The sequence below is a fragment of the Blennius ocellaris genome (genome assembly GCF_963422515.1).
Source record: "Blennius ocellaris genome assembly, chromosome: 3".
In the NCBI taxonomy this organism is placed as follows: Eukaryota; Metazoa; Chordata; class Actinopteri; order Blenniiformes; family Blenniidae; genus Blennius; species Blennius ocellaris.
In genome coordinates, this window is record NC_137652.1 from 6,562,548 (window position 1) to 6,583,331 (window position 20,784).

General features: G+C 43.6%; 3 protein-coding genes across 4 annotated transcripts; all 3 read right to left on the reverse strand.

The window, feature by feature from the left end:
- Positions 1 to 1,775: 1,775 nt before the first annotated feature.
- klhl2 (kelch-like family member 2) lies at positions 1,776 to 8,847 on the reverse strand. Of its 2 annotated transcripts, none has more exons than XM_080521162.1 (14): positions 8,783 to 8,847; positions 8,332 to 8,438; positions 8,050 to 8,171; positions 5,815 to 5,977; positions 5,524 to 5,633; positions 5,206 to 5,322; positions 4,665 to 4,814; positions 4,443 to 4,560; positions 3,479 to 3,676; positions 3,022 to 3,123; positions 2,771 to 2,899; positions 2,502 to 2,642; positions 2,172 to 2,315; positions 1,776 to 1,970 (listed from the first exon to the last, which is right to left on the reverse strand). In XM_080521162.1, exons 1-14 carry the CDS (start codon positions 8,818 to 8,820, stop codon positions 1,942 to 1,944), a joined length of 1,668 nt encoding a protein of 555 aa, XP_080377288.1. In that variant the 5' UTR covers positions 8,821 to 8,847; the 3' UTR covers positions 1,776 to 1,941. The 2 variants fall into 2 exon arrangements, with proteins under 2 accessions (XP_080377288.1, XP_080377289.1); XM_080521163.1 differs by having other exon boundaries at positions 8,032 to 8,171.
- A 3,833-nt stretch (positions 8,848 to 12,680) lies between these two features.
- On the reverse strand, positions 12,681 to 14,677 carry med28 (mediator complex subunit 28; the record flags this gene model as incomplete). The annotated part of the gene is made up of 4 exons (XM_080494360.1): positions 12,681 to 13,178; positions 13,324 to 13,436; positions 13,541 to 13,607; positions 14,519 to 14,677. 4 exons carry the CDS (start codon positions 14,675 to 14,677, stop codon positions 12,975 to 12,977), a joined length of 543 nt encoding a protein of 180 aa, XP_080350486.1. The 3' UTR covers positions 12,681 to 12,974.
- Positions 14,678 to 15,302: 625 nt separating this feature from the next.
- Positions 15,303 to 20,520, reverse strand: lap3 (leucine aminopeptidase 3). Its single transcript, XM_080520861.1, has 13 exons — positions 20,303 to 20,520; positions 20,113 to 20,219; positions 19,284 to 19,338; positions 19,096 to 19,201; positions 18,850 to 19,009; positions 18,576 to 18,740; positions 17,430 to 17,588; positions 17,187 to 17,311; positions 16,991 to 17,079; positions 16,813 to 16,915; positions 16,139 to 16,218; positions 15,943 to 16,055; positions 15,303 to 15,815 (listed from the first exon to the last, which is right to left on the reverse strand). The coding sequence occupies exons 1-13, from the start codon at positions 20,393 to 20,395 to the stop codon at positions 15,629 to 15,631; spliced, it is 1,542 nt and encodes a 513-aa protein (XP_080376987.1). The 5' UTR covers positions 20,396 to 20,520; the 3' UTR covers positions 15,303 to 15,628.
- Between the last annotated feature and the right edge of the window lie 264 nt (positions 20,521 to 20,784).

Sequence of the window (20,784 nt, forward strand, 5' to 3'; positions counted from 1 at the left end):
CGGTGCGGATGAGAAACTTAGCAAAACGGGATGAACGTAACAAAACGTGGCAGCATGTAATTGGCCGCAATAGAACTTGGAGGCGGTCCGTAGTGGGAAGGGAAGCTTGTGTATTTCCCGGCATCCCACGGTATTTTCACGTTCTGATACGTATTGCGGTTGCTTCGCGTTTTATCACGTGCTTCGTCACAGTTCGCACGGCAAGCTACGGTGTATGGTAGCCGTTTCATCACGTTCAATCATGAACCTGAAGGTTTGTGGCCGCGGCGCACTATGTTTCAATCAAACGGAGAACATAATGTAAACCGAGCATAACCATCACATTGAGCGAAAAAAAACACCCAACCACTACAGCAACAACTGTTGAAATAACAAACTCAGAACATAGAATTTTTAAAATGATTTTACTGATTTTGGCAAAGTTTTAAAAACCGATTATATCATTTCACAGCTTTAAATACAAGAAGCATATTTATCCATGATAATATAAAACAAGTAATGAAACATTGTCAAAGTCATTAGCCTACATGACATTCCTCAATACACTGACAAGAAACAGCGATACCAGTTACTATTATAGCAATTTTCAATATAGAGGCGAGAGAGAGAGAGAGACTGAGGAAAAAGAAACTCAAGAGCAGGTTTGGTCACTTTCCAGAAAGACAGAACAGATTAGTAGAGTCATAAAGAGAGACACAAAAAAGAGACGTATTAAAATTGGCACATTCATAGTACGTCAGGGTGTGCAGTAGTTAATAAGGGTTGCTACACCAAACGAGAAGAGGGTCGGGGTGGACGGGCGGCGGGATAGAGACGGGGACCATGCAGTGAGTTCAGGCTGCTGTCGTCAGTAGTGGTTCCGACCAGTTAAAATGGCTGCCCGGTGACAGCAAAGCCACTGATACATCCAACGGTTTCATATGTCGAAACGGCTTCTCCGTCTGTCCGTCACGGCTTTTGGCAACACGATGGAGGCGTCTCCGTCACCAGAGAAGTCAAGTGCTCCCACGAAAGTCAGGTCTCCACTTGAAGAAATGTACACCACCGTTTTCCGCGACCGTTTACCACATTGCTACTCGGGGCTAAGGCGACCAGGACACGGATCTGAAATCAAATGCATTTGCCCGTTGTGTACGGGAGGCCGAGTCCAGCTGTGCTCGGGCCGGTAACAGTACTCGAGGCCTATCAGAAAGAAAGGAAAGAAAATAAAATAAAAAGAGGCGGACGTGGTGTGACACTGCAACACTGTAAAATGTCAGAGGTCAGTCAGTCATACGGCGTGGATCCAGGCGTCACCACGGAGACCCACATGTGCAAACGATGAGCACCTTTATTCGCACACACACACACACACACACACACACACACACACACACACACACACACACACACACACACACACACACACACACACACACACACACACACACACACACACACACACACACACACACACACACACTTCTCAGGAGCATAAGAGCGAAACTTAAGTCCCGAATGGTCCTTCCCTGCCTTCTTCTCCCATCAGTGGTCTTTCTCAAAGCAGGTTCATGGCAACGTCGCTCATGTTAAGAGTCACCCTGCAGCGACAGCAGCTTCACACCAGGAGCGTTTCAATGGCACTGCAGTGGTACAGTGGCGCCCCCAACTGGTTCGTCCAGTCGCTGCTGCAGTCCGGCCCCACCGAGGGTCTGAAAACACAGGACTGAGCCGCTCGTTCGTTACGACTCTCCCCGCTCAGGTAAGTGCAAAACAAACAAAAAAAAAATCTCCTTCGTCATCAGCAAAAAAAACATTCTCGTCATTTTCTTCATCTGCATCAGTGCCTGTGCTCATGCTGCCCAACAATGAAGCATCGGCATCAGAGATGGATAGATCCAAGATCAGTATTCAGCAGGAGAATACGCTCTGCTTCCAATCAGCGACGGGTGTCAGGAGCAGTCATAAGGGCTTATCGATCACAGTCACACCTGGAATTTGAAAAAAATAAAAAAATAAATAATAATAATAAATCATTGGATGTAATTTGTGTGGTCTTCTGCTGAAGTAGCTTTTATCAACGGGAGTTTTATTCACAAAGCGATATATTTATAGTACTAAATGGGGCTTCTTGTGTGAAACTCCAGATTGGGAACCTGAAGTCAGCAAAGCTCAGTGTGTTGCGTACTGACCGGCATAACTGCGGCCTGTGCTCATGCAGGTCGGCAGCAGTGTCCACTTGTCAGAGTTCGGATTGTAAAACTCCACTGAGGCCAAATTGCAGCTACCGTCGTCTCCTCCCACCACGTACAACAGATTGTTTACGGCACAAACGCCTGAGGAAACAAACACAGGACTATTAGTCAAAACTATCGTCGTGCTCCAGAAATATTTTCACAGGACAACAACTCTCGGCACTCCAGTCCTGTTGGGTCAACGTCCGAATATGTCTGGACCTGGGGGCAGAATGCGGGACCATCGCACGCCAATGAATTTCCTGGGCGATGCGCTGCCTCACTTACCCGCGTTGCGTCGACACATGTTCATGTCTGCTACTTGTCGCCAGCTGTTTGAAGCTGGGTCATAAACTTCACAGCTTTTCCTCACCAACGGACCGTCGTGCCCCCCGACGGCATAGAGTAAACCTTTCAACACGCCCACACCTGAATGAGACACGAATCACATGGTAATAGTTCTGCCATACGCAACAGTTCCATGAATACATCCAAGGCGATTTATATAGAATAGGCTGAATCCAAAGAATGATTAAATAAAACGACGATAAAGAAACCTGCTCCACTGCGTCTCGTTCCCATTTCTGCAATATAGCTCCACGTGTTGCTTTTAGGGTTGTAAGCTTCGACTGTACTCAGACACTGCCTGGTGGCTCCATCATAACCTCCAACAGCGTACATGATCCCTGGAAACCAGGGGTGGGGAAACAAGCGTGTGAAGCTTGACAATCTAAATTGCTCCCGTCCACTTCCGCCTTTATGTCTGGTAGACTTCGTCTTGGGAAAACAAACTGTGGATGGTATTCACCATTTACAACTCCCACTCCCACGCTGCTCCGCCGGGTGCTCATGGGCAACACGTGGAACCACTCGTCTGTCTTTGCATTGTAAGCCTCTACTGTGGACAAGCCTGCAAACACAAAGACAATACCAAGGCAAATACTTCACGATTATCATAGAAAAGAGAATTCGAAGTAGTTATATGCAACTTAAACCTCTTTTAGCAATGATGCTTGGGTGTGTTTAGATTTTATTGTTGCGGAATAGTGAGGAAAAAGAATTATAATGAGTGAGTGCTTCCATCTATGACAAGATAATTTCTTCCATATAACTGCGTGTGTTTTTCTTAAAAGCCCATGCTTAATGTGGAAGTTTTCCACAAAATCACAATCGATCTTGAACTTTAGGCTGTGAGGGGAGGGTAGAAAAATCAGGGTAAAAGAAAACTTTTTCTGACGTCACATTTAATAAAAACACAGCTGTACCTGTGCTTCCGTCAAAGCCCCCTACAGCATACAGGAGCCCGTTGAGCACAGCCGCTCCGAGCGTTGATCTGCGATCCTGCATACTGCTCACGCTCGTCCAGCGATCCATCATCGGGTCGTAGCAGTCGACCGTCCGCACACGTAGAGAGCCGTTGAAGCCACCCACTGCATACACACAGCTGCCCACGTACACCACACCTGTAAAGCAACACAGAAATTAAAAGGAAAAAAAATAACAGAACTACCACTTTCCTATAGACTGTAATTAATCCAGCTCGGCTGAAGAAAAGCCTGCAGTTGCTGAAACACTGAGTAAAGTCATAACATGAGGTATAGTTTCAGGATTTTAAGACAAAATCACTCATTTCCACCATTCGATGCATCAATGCAGTATTAAGTTAAACTGTCTTTAGAGAAAACCCATTCAGCCACAAAGCAAGACTCTGGTGGTCGTCAGCCAGTGAAGGTCACTTGTTTTGTTAGTTATTTCAACATTCACAACATACAAACTAAACTTTTTTTATGATGGCTATATGAGCACATGTGAATATGCATAGATGTAAATGTTACGTGACAATAAGTAAGTGTTAAAATAAATAAGTAACACATTCATACCTGGCAATGAAAATCTTTGTGATTCTGAGTTTTTAGAACCTTTTAAAAAAATTAGTTAATAATGTGACTTTGGCACAAATTATTAGTCCTTGTCAGACCATGTGGATAAGCAATTTCATTGACATGCCACCTCATGACAACAAACTGACATATTAAAGCTAAAAATATGATTCACAATAACGATGAAGCTCAAATTAATGTACTAATAAGACAAGACCAAAAACAAATATATTTTGCTCTATATATATCCGTTATTTTAACATGAGGTCCATTTAGGAACCCGTTATGTCCTCCACACGACACAGGCTATTACAATTGATGCAGTCTATGTTATTGGGCCTGGTCCTACCGGCTCGACACCTCCTGGTTGGGAGTTCAGCCACTTGGTACCACCGCTGCTCCTCAAAGTCATAACATTCCACACTGCGGATGGCTTTGGGGGCCTGCCCTCCGACCACCACCATCACCTGAACAGAAGCAGCGGCGTTACTGCGGATCACTCATCGTCTGCAGTCGGATTGAGCGCTCTACTCCAGTGACCGGGAGGCGATCGGTATTGATCGTCTTCTACCTTGGGACAGCAGGCCGGAGTCCTCATGCGTGTGCGTGCAGTTTTCATCAGCGCTCTCTGGTCCGCTGGCAGCAGGTGGTACTTCATGGCCTCAATCAGGTAGTCTTTACATGCACTGCTGTTTTTTATCAGCGACTCCTCCTCCACTCGCTGACAAAGCCAAACATCGAGGGAGAGGAACCGATCAAGATAGAGGCGCTACTATACATCCCGGTACCCCCTGGGGGCACTTAACACAACAAATTGTCTTCAGCAGGTTTCTTTCTAAACTGATTAAAGGCCTGAAACGGTATCGGCAGTCGGCCGTTTAGGATTGTTCACAGTAGGTGTGTGTGCTCCTCCTTTCCCACATGTTACAGTATTTCTACAGATCACATTACATATGTTGGTCACATGCTTTTAAAACCCTGGCACCACCTGCTCATGCCACATCCAGCTCTCTAAAGAGAAGTGTTTATAGTGTTGCACCGGCTCCTGCTGGATTAAAGGTTTAACTGAACAGCCTGTGATTCATTTACAAAAAAAAAAAAAATTAACACACCTGCACCAGGTATTCTCTGGAGAGGAGTGGCAGGCGGACATGTTCCATCAGATGTGCCAAGTGTTCCTGGCGGACATCTTTATCGTGATTCACCCAAGCGATCACCGCTTCAAAAACCTGCACACGACGACAAACACACAAGTTGTATTGTTCACACCTGTCACACTGTGTGTGTGTGTGTGTGTGTGTGTGTGTGTGTGTGTGTGTGTGTGTGTGTGTGTGTGTGTGTGTGTGTGTGTGTGTGTGTGTGTGTGTGTGTGTGTGTGTGTGTGTGTGTGTGTGTGTGTGTGTGTGTGTGTGTGAGATCAGGAGCTATACCTTCTCCTCTGTTGGAATGGTGAGCTTATCACTGGCTATGAGGCTGGACACTTGCTCCATGCCCAAGTTGAGAAACTCTTCACTCCCCACCACCTCGGGGAAATGTTGCTCTGTAAGCAAAAACAGCCAGTATAACAGACACTATCAAGGCCTGCAAGACAAAACCGGAGCTGCTTCTCTCTCTCTCCAATTAATTACACTTGTTCTCATTCTGTCTTCTGCACTGCCCCACATCCTCCATGGCACACACAACGATCATCTAATAGAGGAATTACACACAGGAGCACCAACCTGCATAGCTGTTTGCCTGTGCGAGGAGCTGAGAGCAGGCGTGCAGGTCAGCGAAGGCTCGTATTCCCAGGCAGTTCGAGGGGTGAAGCTGAGAGCTCAGGAACTCACAGCAGGCCCTTTTCACTTCATTCAGCTGAAGCAGTCCTGCTGCAGGTAACAGCGCCTGACAAACATGGGGTTATGCCGTTTAGGTGCCATAGAACAGATCAATTAATTTATAGGGGCCGACATACAGAAAGAGTTTCAAATCACCCAAAAATAACCTCTGAGCTTCACTCCTGCAGTCTCTTAAAGCTAAACTCCCTCTGATAATAATCATTAAAAGAAAAGCATTATCATGTTGGAAAGGACTAATCATCTCCTACTCAGTAATCCAAAGCAAGAGGCTGTGATGACTGATACTAGACGAACACCAACATTACCAGTTAAGAGGTTCTCTGTGAAGGATTCAGGGGAATCTTTTGTCCAAAGCAGCAGATTGAATTCAAAACTGTGTTTTCATTAATGATCACCAGAAACTAGCATTTGAGAGTGCTGCCTGACAGTGAGCCTTTCATATCAACATGGAGCAGTGACTCTTTTAACTTTCATCAGCAGTGTAGCGTATAAACCGTCCACTGACCATTAACAAAGACATATTTTTGACATGTTTTGTGTCATCCGATGTTTTATTAGGCTCCGTTCACACCGCACGTCTTGATGCTCAATTCCGATTTTTCACTGGGATCCAATTTTTTTTTGCATCTTCATTTCAAATGCCACCTGCCATGCTGCATGTGCTATTTAGGTATGGCACACTGGTCAGCACCAGGGTTGCCAGATGTGACTCACCGTTTCCAGCCCAAACAACGTAAAACCCAGTAAAATCTCAGCCTGTGTAGGAATCCTGTTAAAACCGTAAAACTATTACAAGTGGAATAAGGAACACGGCATAAACACGCAAATGAACGAATTAAACAAAGTTAAAAGGTAAGAGAGTTTGGCTCCCCAATTGGAGGATATCGCCATATCTGGCAACCCTGGTTAGAAGATCCATTTTGAAGTGGTTATTAAATACGAGCCGACAAAATCTAGATAAATTGACGAGGGAAAGAAGGAGAATTAGGTTTTTTTTTTAAAACACACACACAAAAAAACACCGCTTTTAACTTTTTGGCGGAGCTGATCTGTGACGTCAGTCACACGTAAGAAAAAAAATCCAAATTGGCACCACATATGAACAAGGCCTGGGTCTGATGTGAAAAAAAAAAAGAAAAATCTGAATTGGATCACATTTCCCTGCAGTGTGAACGAGGCCTTCGAGGTTAAAACAAGGGGAGGATAAGAGGTATTCAGTTCGCTGCGTTCTACAACCTCGGTGCTGCAGGGCACTAAATTCAATTACACCAATGTTAACGCAACAGAAGACGCTCACAACAAAGCACAGTGTTAAAAGAACAGTCGTTCCTTTCAATGTAACCCTCCTGAAGAAACCTTTCATGCTGGATGAAATGAATAGACAGAAATATTATTGTTATGGGTGGACTATTTGTTCTGGATTGCTGTCTGGAAATTATGAGGGAAAAAAAATACATGTTGAAAGTCATACGACAGTTGGACAACTGGTGTTTCGGTGGGAGTTTAAAGATGAGGTAACTTATGAAAATGCATGTCCACCAACTTACACAGTCTTTAAAGACTAAGTAAGAATAATTAAGAAAATGTAATCACTGTTTACCTCCAATAAACTCAGGAGCAATCGATGTGGAGGAATCAGATTAGAATCTGTATTTATCTTGTATAATCCAGTTTTACACTCATAGGAATTTTTAAATAAAACTGAGCTAAGAACAGCCATTGATATTAATGTGTTAAATTGGGAGAATAGCTGATGAACAGCGCAGCTGCGGGTCACAATAAAAAAATCCGACACTTCCACAGTTAAACCAAAATATTTGAACTCTGTTTTAGCTCACAAGTTTTGTTTTTTAAACGTCATAAGATGTGACGTTTTCCCTATTTATTTTTTTGGAGAGTAGAATCAATTTAAATCAAAATAAGTGACAAACCAAATAGCTTATCGAACACATTCAACATTTGAATGATGCAAATGCATAAAATTCCCAGAAATCTTTAAGTAAAAAGTTATACCTCCTCTGCAGTTCACATGCCGTCATTTAACAAGGATCCCCATGAGAGTGTGAAGGCAATGATCGTTATCCAGCAGTGTGTGTGTGAGAGTGTGTGTGTGCTTACCTGCACATTATCCTCTGTGACCTGTATCTCTGCTGTGTAGATGTAGTCCACCAGCAGACCCAGAGTCCAGCCGTCCATCTCCTTTATCCTCACTCGCTTCGCCCTGCTCTCTGCCATCTCCCCTGTGAGAGCGCAGACAAGGCCATTATTTGTCACAAATTGTGATATGTGATAATCACCAGAAAAGAAGGAGAGAGAGAGAGAGAGATAAAACCCCAAAACAAAATAAACCGCAGACTACCTGTCAGCTCGGTCACCGAGCATGCAATTAGGAGTCATTACCTGTGAACATGGCGTGGAAATACGGGCTTCCAGCCGCCAGAACCACCCTGTGACCGGCGATCTCCACGTCCTCGGCCACAATGGTCACGTCACACAACAGGCTCTGGCTGGACAGGTGAAAAGATGACAGGAAACAGCTTACAATGGAGGCAGGGCAGGGCAGGGCAGAAAGTTAAAGCTTCAATTTGTTGAATGACGGGAGCATCTTTTGCGATTGTTCAGATTCATTTTAACTCTGAGGACAATCACAGTAATAAAGTTGCACTTTCGACAATATAGAAGACGTCAGCAGTCACTTTTAAGTGCATTGAGAAATAAAACAGAAAATCAATTCGGAACTCGAATTCTTCATTTGATTTTTTTTTTTTTTTTAGGCCAAATCGCCCAGCCCCCCCCCTGACAAGGAGGATTTGAGGGAGGCGCCACGGACCGAAGACGGAAGGTGTCACACCTGCGCAGCTCGTTCATGACTTTGAAGGCCTTCCTCATGTGGCGAGGGTTCAGAGTGACGGGGCCTTGCCTCTCCACTCCGTCTTCTTTGTCCAGCGTGTGTGGACAAAGTCTGGTGCACCTGAGAAGCGCAACACAGATATGAAACGGATCGTTCAAAGGTTCGAGGAGGGGGGGGGGGGGTTTGGTCCTCTGGAATGTGAGTGTGGTTAGGATGGATTGTCCCCCAATCTTAAAGTCTGAAGTTTCAGAAGCAGGTCGGACATCATTCAAGGTTGTAGCAGTTTTGATGAAAGTTATAGATCAGATCAGCAAACAAAACAAACAAACAAAGAAAAGAAAAACAGCCGTACAGTGAATATGGTGAGATAACAAATTGAACCTCCTAAGTTCCATCTTACTTGATATATGCAGTGTAGAACTTGTTAGGATCTTTCCTCATCTATCAGGAGCAGATTCAGATTTATATACATATATATATATATGATTTTTTTCTAATTAAACCTGATCCCTGTTGAATAAACGTGAGCTGATGTATATTAAAATGTAGCATTGGTTTGAATATATAGAAGTCAACAGGTTTCGGATTCAGAAGAAACTTTCAAAAATAAATAGGTTTATGCGGTATTGTACTAATTCTGTCCTCCCTCAATGTGAACCTCTCCTCAAGAGCTTCATTATCAGTTATTATCGTAATGTTCAATGGGGTTCATATTCTTTATTTAACTAGCGTTTAATCAAATGACTCAAACTCACTGTAATAACAATAAAAGCATAACAGCTTAATGCAGCCACGTGTTCAGAACACCTGCCAAAATGTGATTTGGTGGTTTATTAGAAAGCTTCAATTAGTTAATTGATTATGTTTTCACACAATGCATACTTTTTAATCATCAATCTATCAGGAATACATGCAAACCTCCACACAGAGATAAAGTCACTGTGAGGTGAGTGTGATCACTCCACTGATTCAATACACTGGAATTTATTTCAGGATTTGTATTGGGAACCAAACATTCTGACTCAAGTTATAATATCTTTTGTATGTATGAGTGCAATAAAAAAAAACACATGAACTTCAGTTATTTTCACACTCCTAACATAAAAAACTAACAAAAACTTGAGGCTTTGTGAAGATTGTGGCATCAAATCGATAAATGCACATAAAATCTCTGATAAGAGCTGATATTTTCTGTGTATTTTTTATTTTATTTTTTAATTTGTCGTGTAAATCTGCTAAACATGCAAATCTGATTTGTTCATCTCGTGGCACAATCACGTGGTCCTTGTTTGCTGTCAAAAACACACCCACACACACACACACAGACACACACACACAAACAAACACACGTACAGGTTACACACACCGCCGGGTGGCCACTGACACATCCTCCCTGCCAACAAAACAAAAACACCTCCGTGATTCCAACAGACACAACATGATCGGTTGGATCGGAGGAACCGACCGACCACCCACCCCCCCCCCCCCACCCCCCAGGATCGGGGGAGGCTGTCGGTGCCCGGTCCCCCCGGTCAGTGAGCGGCTAACGCCGGCTGGCCGCTGTCTCTGTCAATGCGGCACCATCCGTCACACTGCCACGGGGAGACGTCAACGCGCACACACACAAGTACACACACACACACACACACACACACACACGGTATGGCGGCGCACTCACAGCGGATGACTGTCCATGGTTCCGGGCTTGTTCAGAGGCTGCAAACTTGGCCCAGCAGGATGCACCATTCCATATCCGCACGGTCCTCTGAGGCTCCGAACTCAGGCGTGATCCACGGCCATCATCTGTCCACGGGCGGGGGGTGGACGGGGGGAGACACGGGCTGACGGGAGTCGCGTCTCATGTGAAAAAAAAAAATCAAAAACAAAAAACACACACAGCGCCCGACTGTCTCTCCACAGACACGTTGCGCCGGAGCCCGGCTGCTGCTGCTGCTGCTGCTGGACCCGGCGGGCGGACTGCTGCTCCCGGCGGCTCGGTAAAACACGCAGCGCGAGGAGAGAACCGCTCCGCCGCCCGGACGGGGTTTATTTTTGTAATTTTTTTTTATTTTGAACAGGTGGGGGGGTGGGTGGGGGGTGGAGTAGGGGGTGTTAATGATTCCCCCCCGTCCCTCCTTTTCCCTCCTGGCTGAATACGGGCGCGAGAGGCGGACATGCGAGGCTACCTGTTATTTTCCAATCGCTGATTAAAACGAACAAACAAGGACATGACGGCAAAGACGGTTCCTCGGAGCGGCCAAGGCGTCCGGTAAGAAGGCGCTGTCTCCCTCTAGCTGTGGAAGACTGAGCCGGGGAACGACAACCGGACCACCGAGAGAGCGCCGGTTCACGCGCTCTGTTTTTATTATTATGCACATGAGCTGTACGATGAATAAAAAAAAAAAACCAAACAAACAAACAAAAAAACCGCTTCCAAAAATGTATTTTATTAAAGAAAGATATTGCAGTAACAGGACATTTTACATTCAGTGAGACATTCCCCCTCATAAATGTCAAAATAAAGAGAATAACTACACCATGTTCTTTTACGCTTTTTGTTTATTCGTTGCTTTTGGACACCGAAGCCTTTTGCAAAGGAATTACATCCACGGTGTATATTTTCTGGATGACAATCATAAAGATCTATTAATCTAAAGTTTAAAGAACACAAACAGGACAGTAAATAATGAACCTAACAAGTATGTCTTTGGTTTGTGGGAGGATTTCTAAATAAATGCTGAAATTTCCCCCCGTTCTATATGCTTTCTTGTGTCTCATCATTTTCAGGTCATTAAATTATATAATCAAAACTTTTTGTACAACTTTAAAGCGCTTTATCCAACCAGCTCACACAATATTGACTCACTGCTCCCAAAATAGTGCTGCATGTCAGAGGTCAATGTCACGTCACATGTTCAACACGGAACCAGCAACAGGGATGAGATTCCGGCTTTTCTGCATTGATATATTGGTGCTGTAATTAAAGTACCAATATGTCCTAATTGTTTTAAGTACATGCAAGTTAAATATTTAACTTGTGTCAATTCACCATACAAATTTCAGGTGTCGCTTTTCATATTTTTTTTTTCCAGACAGAAATGAGCCGCCACACAGTGCAGTGTGAACTTGGAAGATGCAATACAAGCCAAAACAAGCTTGTTTACTTAAATCTGTATTATGTGAAAATATATTTAAAAATAAACAACAAACTATTATTGAAAGAGTAAATTGACAGCTGTCCTCGTGTCAGGAGCACAGACCGCTGCTTTGTGGTGGAGCTCTGGCCCATCTGTGGGGATTCTGTCAAGTTGATCTCTCGGCGAGCAGGCGAGAGCTGTGAAGCTGAACAGAACAAGTCTGGTACGGTGTGAAGACCATGAATACATTAGAGACAACAGGCTGTCAGCGGGATCGGGCTTCACTCACCGAGACGTCAGTCCTCTGAAGTGACACGGACGTAAAGCAGCTGCCAGCCAGTTAATGGATCATAACGCCGAGAGGACATTGAAGTGTAAATACAGCTGACAACCTAAAGTGCTTGTCGGCTGTCTGAAAGACATGCAGTGCAGGTGACTGACGGAACAGGGAGATTGAAGGCTGACTCAGTATTGCATTTCCACGACATATTTTAAAAAAATTAAACTATTTGCCTGCATGGTATCCTTTTACACCTGCAGATGAAGAGCATGACTTTGGTTCTGAGTTTGATGAACCAGTTCAGTTGACCTACATTAAGCTGAAACTCATTTTTCTTGATCGTATCAGAGGTTAGATTAGAGGCTAAAGTAAACCAATGTTGAATAAATTTGTGAAATATCCAGTTAAATCACGCCATCCAATTGACAAATAGTGTTGTAATGTGTGCAAACAACAAACATATAACCAGGGGAGAGTCAAAACAAAGTTTTAATGTTTCCTTAAAAAAACAAAAAAAAACTTAAATTACATTTTCTCCACATCTTGCCAGTGGCTGCAACCTGCTGCTCAGTTTTGCAAGCACATGTCAAGAGTGTTTTCCATGACTGGAATCTAAACCGACACTCGATGACGAGAAGTGTTTGTTTCCTGTTTTGTCGACACTCTTATGAGCTTAATACGCTCATCCGTCGTTCCAATACCGACTCCTTGTGGTCGTGAAGTTCTGTACGCTGGAGTCTGTCAACACGTTAACATGGCCGTAACCACCCAGTCATCAGTTGGGCTTTAGCGGTGCCGGGGGGAGACTCGCAGACGCCTGCTCCAGAAAGGCCAGCGGTCCAGGAGGGGGAAGGTCGCTGGGCTTGCGATGTTGAACGCTCACGTCCTCCAGCACTTGCTGCCAGTGGTGCAGCTTGGTCAAGTGCTTCTGAACCAGCAATTCCTTCCTCTGGAGCTCGTTACGCAACTCTGACACATCCTGAAGTGAGAAAAGTAAGTAAATGACATACTTGAGAAGGAAAAGGCCACGACGACAAATGGGAGTGAAATAAATATTATGTGTTGATGTTGGTCATGCAGATGATTCTGAGAACACAAATATGAGATGAGTGAAGGGACGGTACCTCTTTCACAACCTGCTCTGGTTTCTGCACCGACAGCTGGAGCCTTTTTTGTAAGAAGAAGCACTCTGTCTGTCGAGCCACGTCCAAAAACTTCTGAATGCACTGATCCACACCTAAAAAAAAAATACCCACAAAAAAAAACCCCAGACCATGAACGAATACACAAATTAGAATGAGTCCTATGATAAAACAATAAATACATTCAAGCTTTACGAACCTGTTCGGATCTCCTCCTGATCTGTTCCATTCACATAGTCTTGGCTTACTAAAGACGCAAAACACGCCTAAAGGAAAAACAGGGAGAACAACATGAGGAAATCAGCTTTTTAGATTTGATCAGATGTTCCTTTATTTGTCCCACAAGAGGGGGGGGGGGGGGGGGGGGTTCCATAGAGAACAGTTCAACACAGATCTGCAGTACAGGTGGAGTTCAAACCCTCTTATTCCTGAATAAATAAAGAACATACAGCTTCTGAGGAAAAACTTTGCGGTGCCTTTATACTCTGCTCTGTTAAATTTATTGGGGTTTAAATTTTGAGTTTATGCCCCAACTGTTATTTCATTGCTGTACTTGTGTGAGGACTATACGCCATATAAATGTACTTTGGGGACTGACTTGAGGAAAGTCAATCATAAAAATAAAAATACTATGGAGGAGAAACGTATCAAATTGTAAGAGTGGGTAAGTAATACGAGTTCAACTTGAGTGATGGGTTCCTGAATACCATAACGACTACTTCCGAGCTATTACTCCATTGACGAATGCCACGTTCTCTAAATAATTCTAATGTTTATTGGTATGGCTCTAGATTAAGACTCATTTCGACATATAAAACCTCCAAAATCTCAGTTATCATTGGCATGAATGTAAACCACTGTTATTGTTTATCCTATTTACGTTGGACTGCACATGTTCCTGGTATAGACACCACTGGGAATCCACAGTGAAAAAAGAATCAGAGTTGTGGATATTTCACTGAACTGTGGTCAGATATGACTAAATGAACTACACATAGCTGACCTCAATAGAAGATACTGTATGTATGTTAGTCTGCATTCACTGTGTTTACGTTCATGCAATAGTAGCAATAATATTGATGCTACCTGAAATAAGCTCAATAATCTGTATCAAAACAAGCAACTCGAGCTAGCATGAGAAGCTAACAACAGTTAGCACGCTGAGGTTCGCTCCTACCTCGAAGGAAGCCTCCAGTTCATCCACCAACGTGTTGTTTCCCGGAGCCCTGGGGGCGCCGCCGGGGAAACCGGGCTGACCCGGTCCACCTGGTCCCCCAACAGGATGAGGAGCCGGCGGCTGCTGGCCAGGGAACATCCCGCTCATGGACGACGCCATCATGGTCTGCTCGGGATCCGCGGTCTACGCATGCGCTGAACCACGTCACCTCCGTGGATCACCCGGATGTGAGGACTATTGACTTCCTGAGGGTGTTTTTTTAGAAGCAGGAATATGTGACATGCTTCATTTTGGGGTATTTCAACCCAGTGGCACCATTTATTGTAAATACATTTTCTTGTATATATATATATATTCTTTTTTTAACCAGCTTGATGGACTGTGGATGAAAGCAAAATATACATTTCTCCATGCTCACAATGACAATTTCAAGGTGCATCAGGTCAGGTGGGGTGCAAACTAGGTCACTTGTGATTAACCGTGACCCTTTGAAGATTAATTAGCAGAGAAGATATACTGATGCTGTAAATGGTTATTTTACTGTGAGTTGCACTGTACAACATCAAATTACTTATTGCAAAGTGTGGTAATAAAATCTTCCACGCTCAGACTCACACCAAAGACTTCTTTCTGTAAGAGTGACTCACACCACAACACAACTTTGCAGCTCCTTATCATTGCTTCTGGTTTTATGCAAACTCTTTAAAATGCTGCCATGGCTAAATCCCAACAACCACACAGCAAAAGCTTGTGCAAACTTTAACATTTTGTAGAAAAGTCTCCAGTTTTATGGCTGCAAACCTTTGACAATGTTCTTTACAAAGATGACTTAATGACAAATGTACAACAATCACACCAGATCATGCATTCAAAAGACTTTATTTGCCAACTGAAGTTTTGAAATATGATGTAGAAATGGCTGTAGTTACTACATAGAAAGTTGGTTCACAAAGTTCAAAGAAATTTGCAAAACAATGATACCTATAAATATTTTGCAGAGCCCAAGTTTTCAATTTATTAAATCTATGACTGGTGCATTGCAGACCTGCTGTGTGTGTCTAAGTAGAAACATGACTGTTGGAAGATTCGTACAATCTTGAAGGTGTGTGATCAGCCACTATGAGCCAAATTGGCAGCAAACTCCACCAGAGTCCGTGTTGGTCTGCCAGACATGCCGTTCCTCAGGTAGGGAACCTCGTCGCTGTTACTCATCACGCCGGCGATGTCCAGGTGAGCCCAGTGGGGAGAAGTAACAAACTCCCTGAGGAAAGCTGCTGCTGTGCACGCACCACCGCCGCTAGAAAAAAATCCATTAACAGACACAGCGGTCAAAAGCAAAGCAACAACACAGAACGTCTACAAGTCTCCACTGGATCTCATGTAAGGGCTGCGAGGGATCACTGTGTGCACGGTGACATACGTACCGGCCAGATTTGCCGATGTTGTTGAGGTCGGCCAGCTGGCTGTCGGTCACTTGTTTGGTGTAGTGCTCGAACAGAGGCATCCGCCACACTCTGTCACCTGTCACAACACTAGCCTATATACACACACACACACACACACTCTGGTCAACAGACGAGCAGAGACAATGAGACAGTGATTATGGCGTTAGCATAGTACCTTGTGAAGCTGCTGCCAGAGCCAGTCAGAGTTTGTAAACACTCCTGTTGCTGCAGAGCCGAGAGCCACATTCATCGCACCTGGAGGGAGATGAAGCCATACCTTTTAATTATTTGGTCATCATAACTTTTATTTGTTCATGTTTAGTTGTCTGGTCATTTCAACCGAGAAATTGTATACATGCAATCATAGCGCAGGAGGTGCTTTGATTGCATGTATACAATCATCTAATGATGTAATATGTGTCCATTCAGTACTAGTAGCTCATAATATGACTTTATGATCCCATGATGAGACATAAAATACTGGGATTTCTTTTCATTTTGAAGCAAATGCAGGCAATTTTTCTTCTTACAACAAGAAAAGTTGATCAGTTGGGGAAAAAAAGTAATGGGTGTGCCATAAAGACAGCCTAATGTTGGAAGAGCTTAATAAATCAAATACAAGGCTGTATAATAAAATCACAAATTTTTTTCTTGAGGAAAAAACACAGACAAAGAGAAAAAAAAAGAAGTGAACAACACTTTTACAAAGCAAATTTCAAATATTGCATTACAAGGTTTTGGCGAAAGCGAGCCGTTTCCACATGTACTTGTACATCTTTGCTTCTTATTTTTTCTCATTTTACTGGTGCAGCTCAGTTGCATGTCAACTAAAATCAACGCGAATCCCACCTGTGAGCGTTGCGACGTTGACGATGGCTCTAGGGTTGAAGGTGTGTCCGTAACAGAGCGCATCAGCGAGGACCAGTCGGCCTTCTGCATCGGTGTTATCAACCTGAAGATAACAGCAGTCAAACATCTGGACACACGCAAGACATCCACACACAGGCAGGCTCAGTGCTCCACCCACCTGAATTGTTTTACCATTCTTGGCCGTTACAACGTCTCCTGGTTTTGTAGCTTTTCCACTGGGCATGTTCTCACACAGCGGGGCCAGACCTGATTAAATAATAGAAGAACCCCCACACACATTTGTTTGTTTGTTTTTTTTAAACACCCTCTTGTGTCTCACATGTGACAGGATACACGTTTGTGTTGTAGCTCACCAATAATGTTAAGTGGCAGTTTGAGAGTGGCAGCAGTAACGATGGATGCACACACGGTCGCTGCGCCGCCCATATCAGCTCTCATCGCATCCATAGAAGCTGACGGCTTCAGTGAAATCCCACCACTACATACACAGGAGGGGGAAAGGGGGGGGGGGGTTCCACAGTTACAGTGTCAAAAAGGTGAGACATACTGCGTCAGATTTATTACTCATGACAGTCAGGACCTGGAGTTCGTATCACCTGTCAAATGTGATGCCCTTGCCCACGAGGAGCAGCGGTGGCTGCTGACTGTCAGGCGAACCCTTGTAATGCAGCTCCAGGAAGACAGGGGGCTCCTCTGAGCCTTTGGACACGCTGAGGAACGCTCCCATCTGCTGCTCCTCGATCCAAGCCTGTGATCTGACAAAAAAACCCAAAGAAAAATAGATATACACATTTATTGCAGAAGCTCCCAAAGTTTTTGAATTGTGACTCCTGATTTAACTTTGTTTGGTGGTTTGCGACTCTCCATCTCCAGTACATATAACCACATTCTATCGCCTCTCCTGTCCCAGAGCGGACGGGTAAGGCACTATTTGAACTACCGGTACTTTTGTTTTTGCCTGCTGCGTTTGTCAGGACAGAATCTCTTTCAGACTATTCAACTCGTTTAAAACTCAGCCGATGCAGTAAATTCTGACCAAAATGTGAAACTATTCATTTTAAAGTCATAAGATAATACTACTTTATCCACAATCATGTGCCGACTCCCTAAAATTATGTTGCGACCCTGTGGGGTGTTGCAATCCCAACATTGAGAATGGCTAATTTATTGGCCAAACAAAAGACCAATAAATGTACCTAATCTTTTTTTTTTTTTTTTACTTGTTATTAAGTTGGAATAGGTTGGTTTTCGTGCTGTAGTGCAAATCCTGAGTGTAGCCGCACCTTTCAGGGTACAGTATACATGTCAGGGCAAAATAAATTAAACCCATTTATTTTCCTGCTTATTTATTAATTCTGAACTTAATTTGCTGATTGGATATGTGACCATGGAGTCATTTGAAATTCTATACACATATTAAGTACTTTTTTCAGTTCTCATCAAAAAAAATTGTATAGTTGTTTTTAACTACAAAATAATGCTTTTTGTTCATTTTTTTAACTTTCTTTCTGTGCTTTTACTTTTTCTGTGAATGAACTCAAAGGATATAATATGTACTGTTTTACTTTTAGAAATATAGTTTGGTGTCCAATCAATTAGCAAAATTTTAAAAAACCGTCTCGTCGAATCAAATCCCAAATCTTAGTCACTGTAAAAAGAAAGTATAAACTGGGATGGCGGAAGCTTGTCAGTTGCCTGGTAAGATGCTTCGACAGTGGATTGAGTTTGAGCGATACACAAACCTCTTATTTACTGTGACTCGTTCAGCATGTGCCGCCAGCTTCTCCTCGATGGTGCGAGCAAACGCGGTCGGAGTGATGTGATTGGCTGGAGCCTCCATGAGGAACCGAGCCAGATTTTGGCCGTCCGCATATGCAACGCCTTTCTCCCACCCGGGAGAGTCGCCACTGAAAACACATGTGGCCATCACAACTGTGCGTTAGGAATCAGGAATTGACCCAACAAGTGGGGAAAAAATAACGTGATATTCAGTGAAGCTTGATTTGTTGGGGCTACCTGCCATGAAGCCGTGTGGTTACTTTGGTCTTTTTCTTGGATTTGAGTTGGTCGTACTGGAACAAACCCAGGACGGCGCCTTCCGCAGCCGACTGGGCGTCACCGCAGCTGTCGACCTCCACATGGTTCACCTCCAGGTCCTGAAGTAAACGGCAGCCAGCTGAAATAACACACATTTTATATATATATATATATATATATCAGCAAGGCACCATCTCGACACGTGCATGTGCGCATAAGTCTAACCTGAAACAGCCTGTCTGATGTTCTCCTTGCCGATGTCCCAGTTCTCGGCTCCACAAACGCCTGCGTCGTTCTTACCCAAACCCACAACTGCCACACAAGGGAAGTCCTGGACACGACACGCAGGAGAGGTGACTTTTAAAATCGTTTGAACGACAAGGTTTAAAGAGCTTATTTGACATGTTGTTTACCTTGTGGATTCCGTAGAATATTCTGCTTTTGCCTTTCTTGAGTGCAGGTCCAGAGCTTCAGGAATGTTAAATCCAGATCGCAATATAAGTCAGAAAAATCACAATTAATGTCGTCCAGCCCTACTGCAGCCTGGGAACACTCCTCAAGACCTGCACATCATCTTTGAATACCAAGTGTTCACTTGTTGCCCAAAACATTTAGAGTGGCCACTTATGACACAGTGGTGTTCAGGCTTGTTAGAGCCTGATATGTAAAAATGACCTAAAATATATAAACAAGCCCAATTGTTATAACATGTAATGTAATAAACCCTGATATGTAATAGCTGGTCAATAATGTAACAAGATGCTGAGCCCAAAACTCAAAAACTTCTAATATTACATTATGGGGCATGCAAAATATTTCCCCACCAATAGTGTAATAATTTGTTTAAACAACATAAAGTCAATCAATGATTTATGGTTTGGACTTGAACTTGAGAAAGAATGATTAAAGTTTGAACCATTTGTTTTTTTTACCTATATCTATATACAGTTTATGGAATGTATGTATTATTGCTGTTGCCTAAGTCATTTATAGTTGTCTATAATCTGTAATCTCTTTTTCCAATTTACCAATTACTAAATATTGTATAAGCATTAAACATATTAAGATCACTTGTACATTCCTGTTCAAACTTTTTACATTAATGGGCAGTTATTACATTTCGGGTTTGATATGTATTTATTTTATAATACTTTGGGTCGCTGTTACATATCGGGCTCTAACAAGGCCACTTGCCAGTCGTTATATAATAAGGACGTCAGTTAAAGGGCAGCAGAAACTCACATTTCCAGCAGTTCTGAGAGTTTTCCAGACAGAGACTGATCGAAACCTGCAGCAGCCTCGGTCAGATGGACACTTCCCTCCTTCTCAAACACTCCCAGCACTAAACCCTGCAGGAGTGGTTCGTTATGATTGTTATTAAGAGAGGGAGAAAAAAACCAAAACGTTGCAGAAACATTCCCAAACTACTCACTTTCCTCTGGTCCAGGTGAGGCTGTGAGCCAGAAAACGACCTGCACGGGTTTGAGCGCACCGCAGTCCGCACGGCTCTCCTCACGAGAAGCATTGTCACCGGCTGCACATAGAAAAACTTCCCCCCCCAAAAAACAATCACGGAGACAGAAACGCAAAGGTCGTTTTGCTCACATGTGTACAAGCAATCCCAAACGACCTGACAAGAGTCGCTCTTTTACTGCGTCACCGGACAAGAGTCGCTCTGTTACTTGCGTCACTGGACAAGAGTCGCTAAGTTACCACGTCATCAGACAAAACAGCCCAAGATGCGTTGTTGTCGCCATCGAGCGGCCATCCGAGGAAAAGCAAAAACAACACTGCACTAAAAAGAAGCAAATTTTTTCTCTCTATATAAAGATATTTGATAAAACACTTGAGCAACAACCCTTGAGATAGCTTTTTGTCAGTAAGATGCTTAAAATGTCATATATGCACCAATTG

Excerpts from the sequence above, each read along its gene's own strand:
- lap3 (XM_080520861.1), bottom strand. The coding sequence starts at position 20,395 with ATGCTTCTCGTGAGGAGAGCCGTGCGGACTGCGGTGCGCTCAAACCCG. Across the intron at positions 19,202-19,283 it reads TATTCTACGGAATCCACAAG|GACTTCCCTTGTGTGGCAGT; the intron begins GTAAACAACATG and ends TGTCGTGTCCAG. Across the intron at positions 16,219-16,812 it reads CAACGTCGCAACGCTCACAG|GTGCGATGAATGTGGCTCTC; the intron begins GTGGGATTCGCG and ends ATCTCCCTCCAG.
- klhl2 (XM_080521163.1), bottom strand. The coding sequence starts at position 8,820 with ATGAGGAAGGCCTTCAAAGTCATGAACGAGCTGCGCAG. Across the intron at positions 5,323-5,523 it reads CCATTCCAACAGAGGAGAAG|GTTTTTGAAGCGGTGATCGC; the intron begins GTATAGCTCCTG and ends CGTCGTGTGCAG. Across the intron at positions 2,643-2,770 it reads AACGAGACGCAGTGGAGCAG|GTGTGGGCGTGTTGAAAGGT; the intron begins GTTTCTTTATCG and ends TGTCTCATTCAG.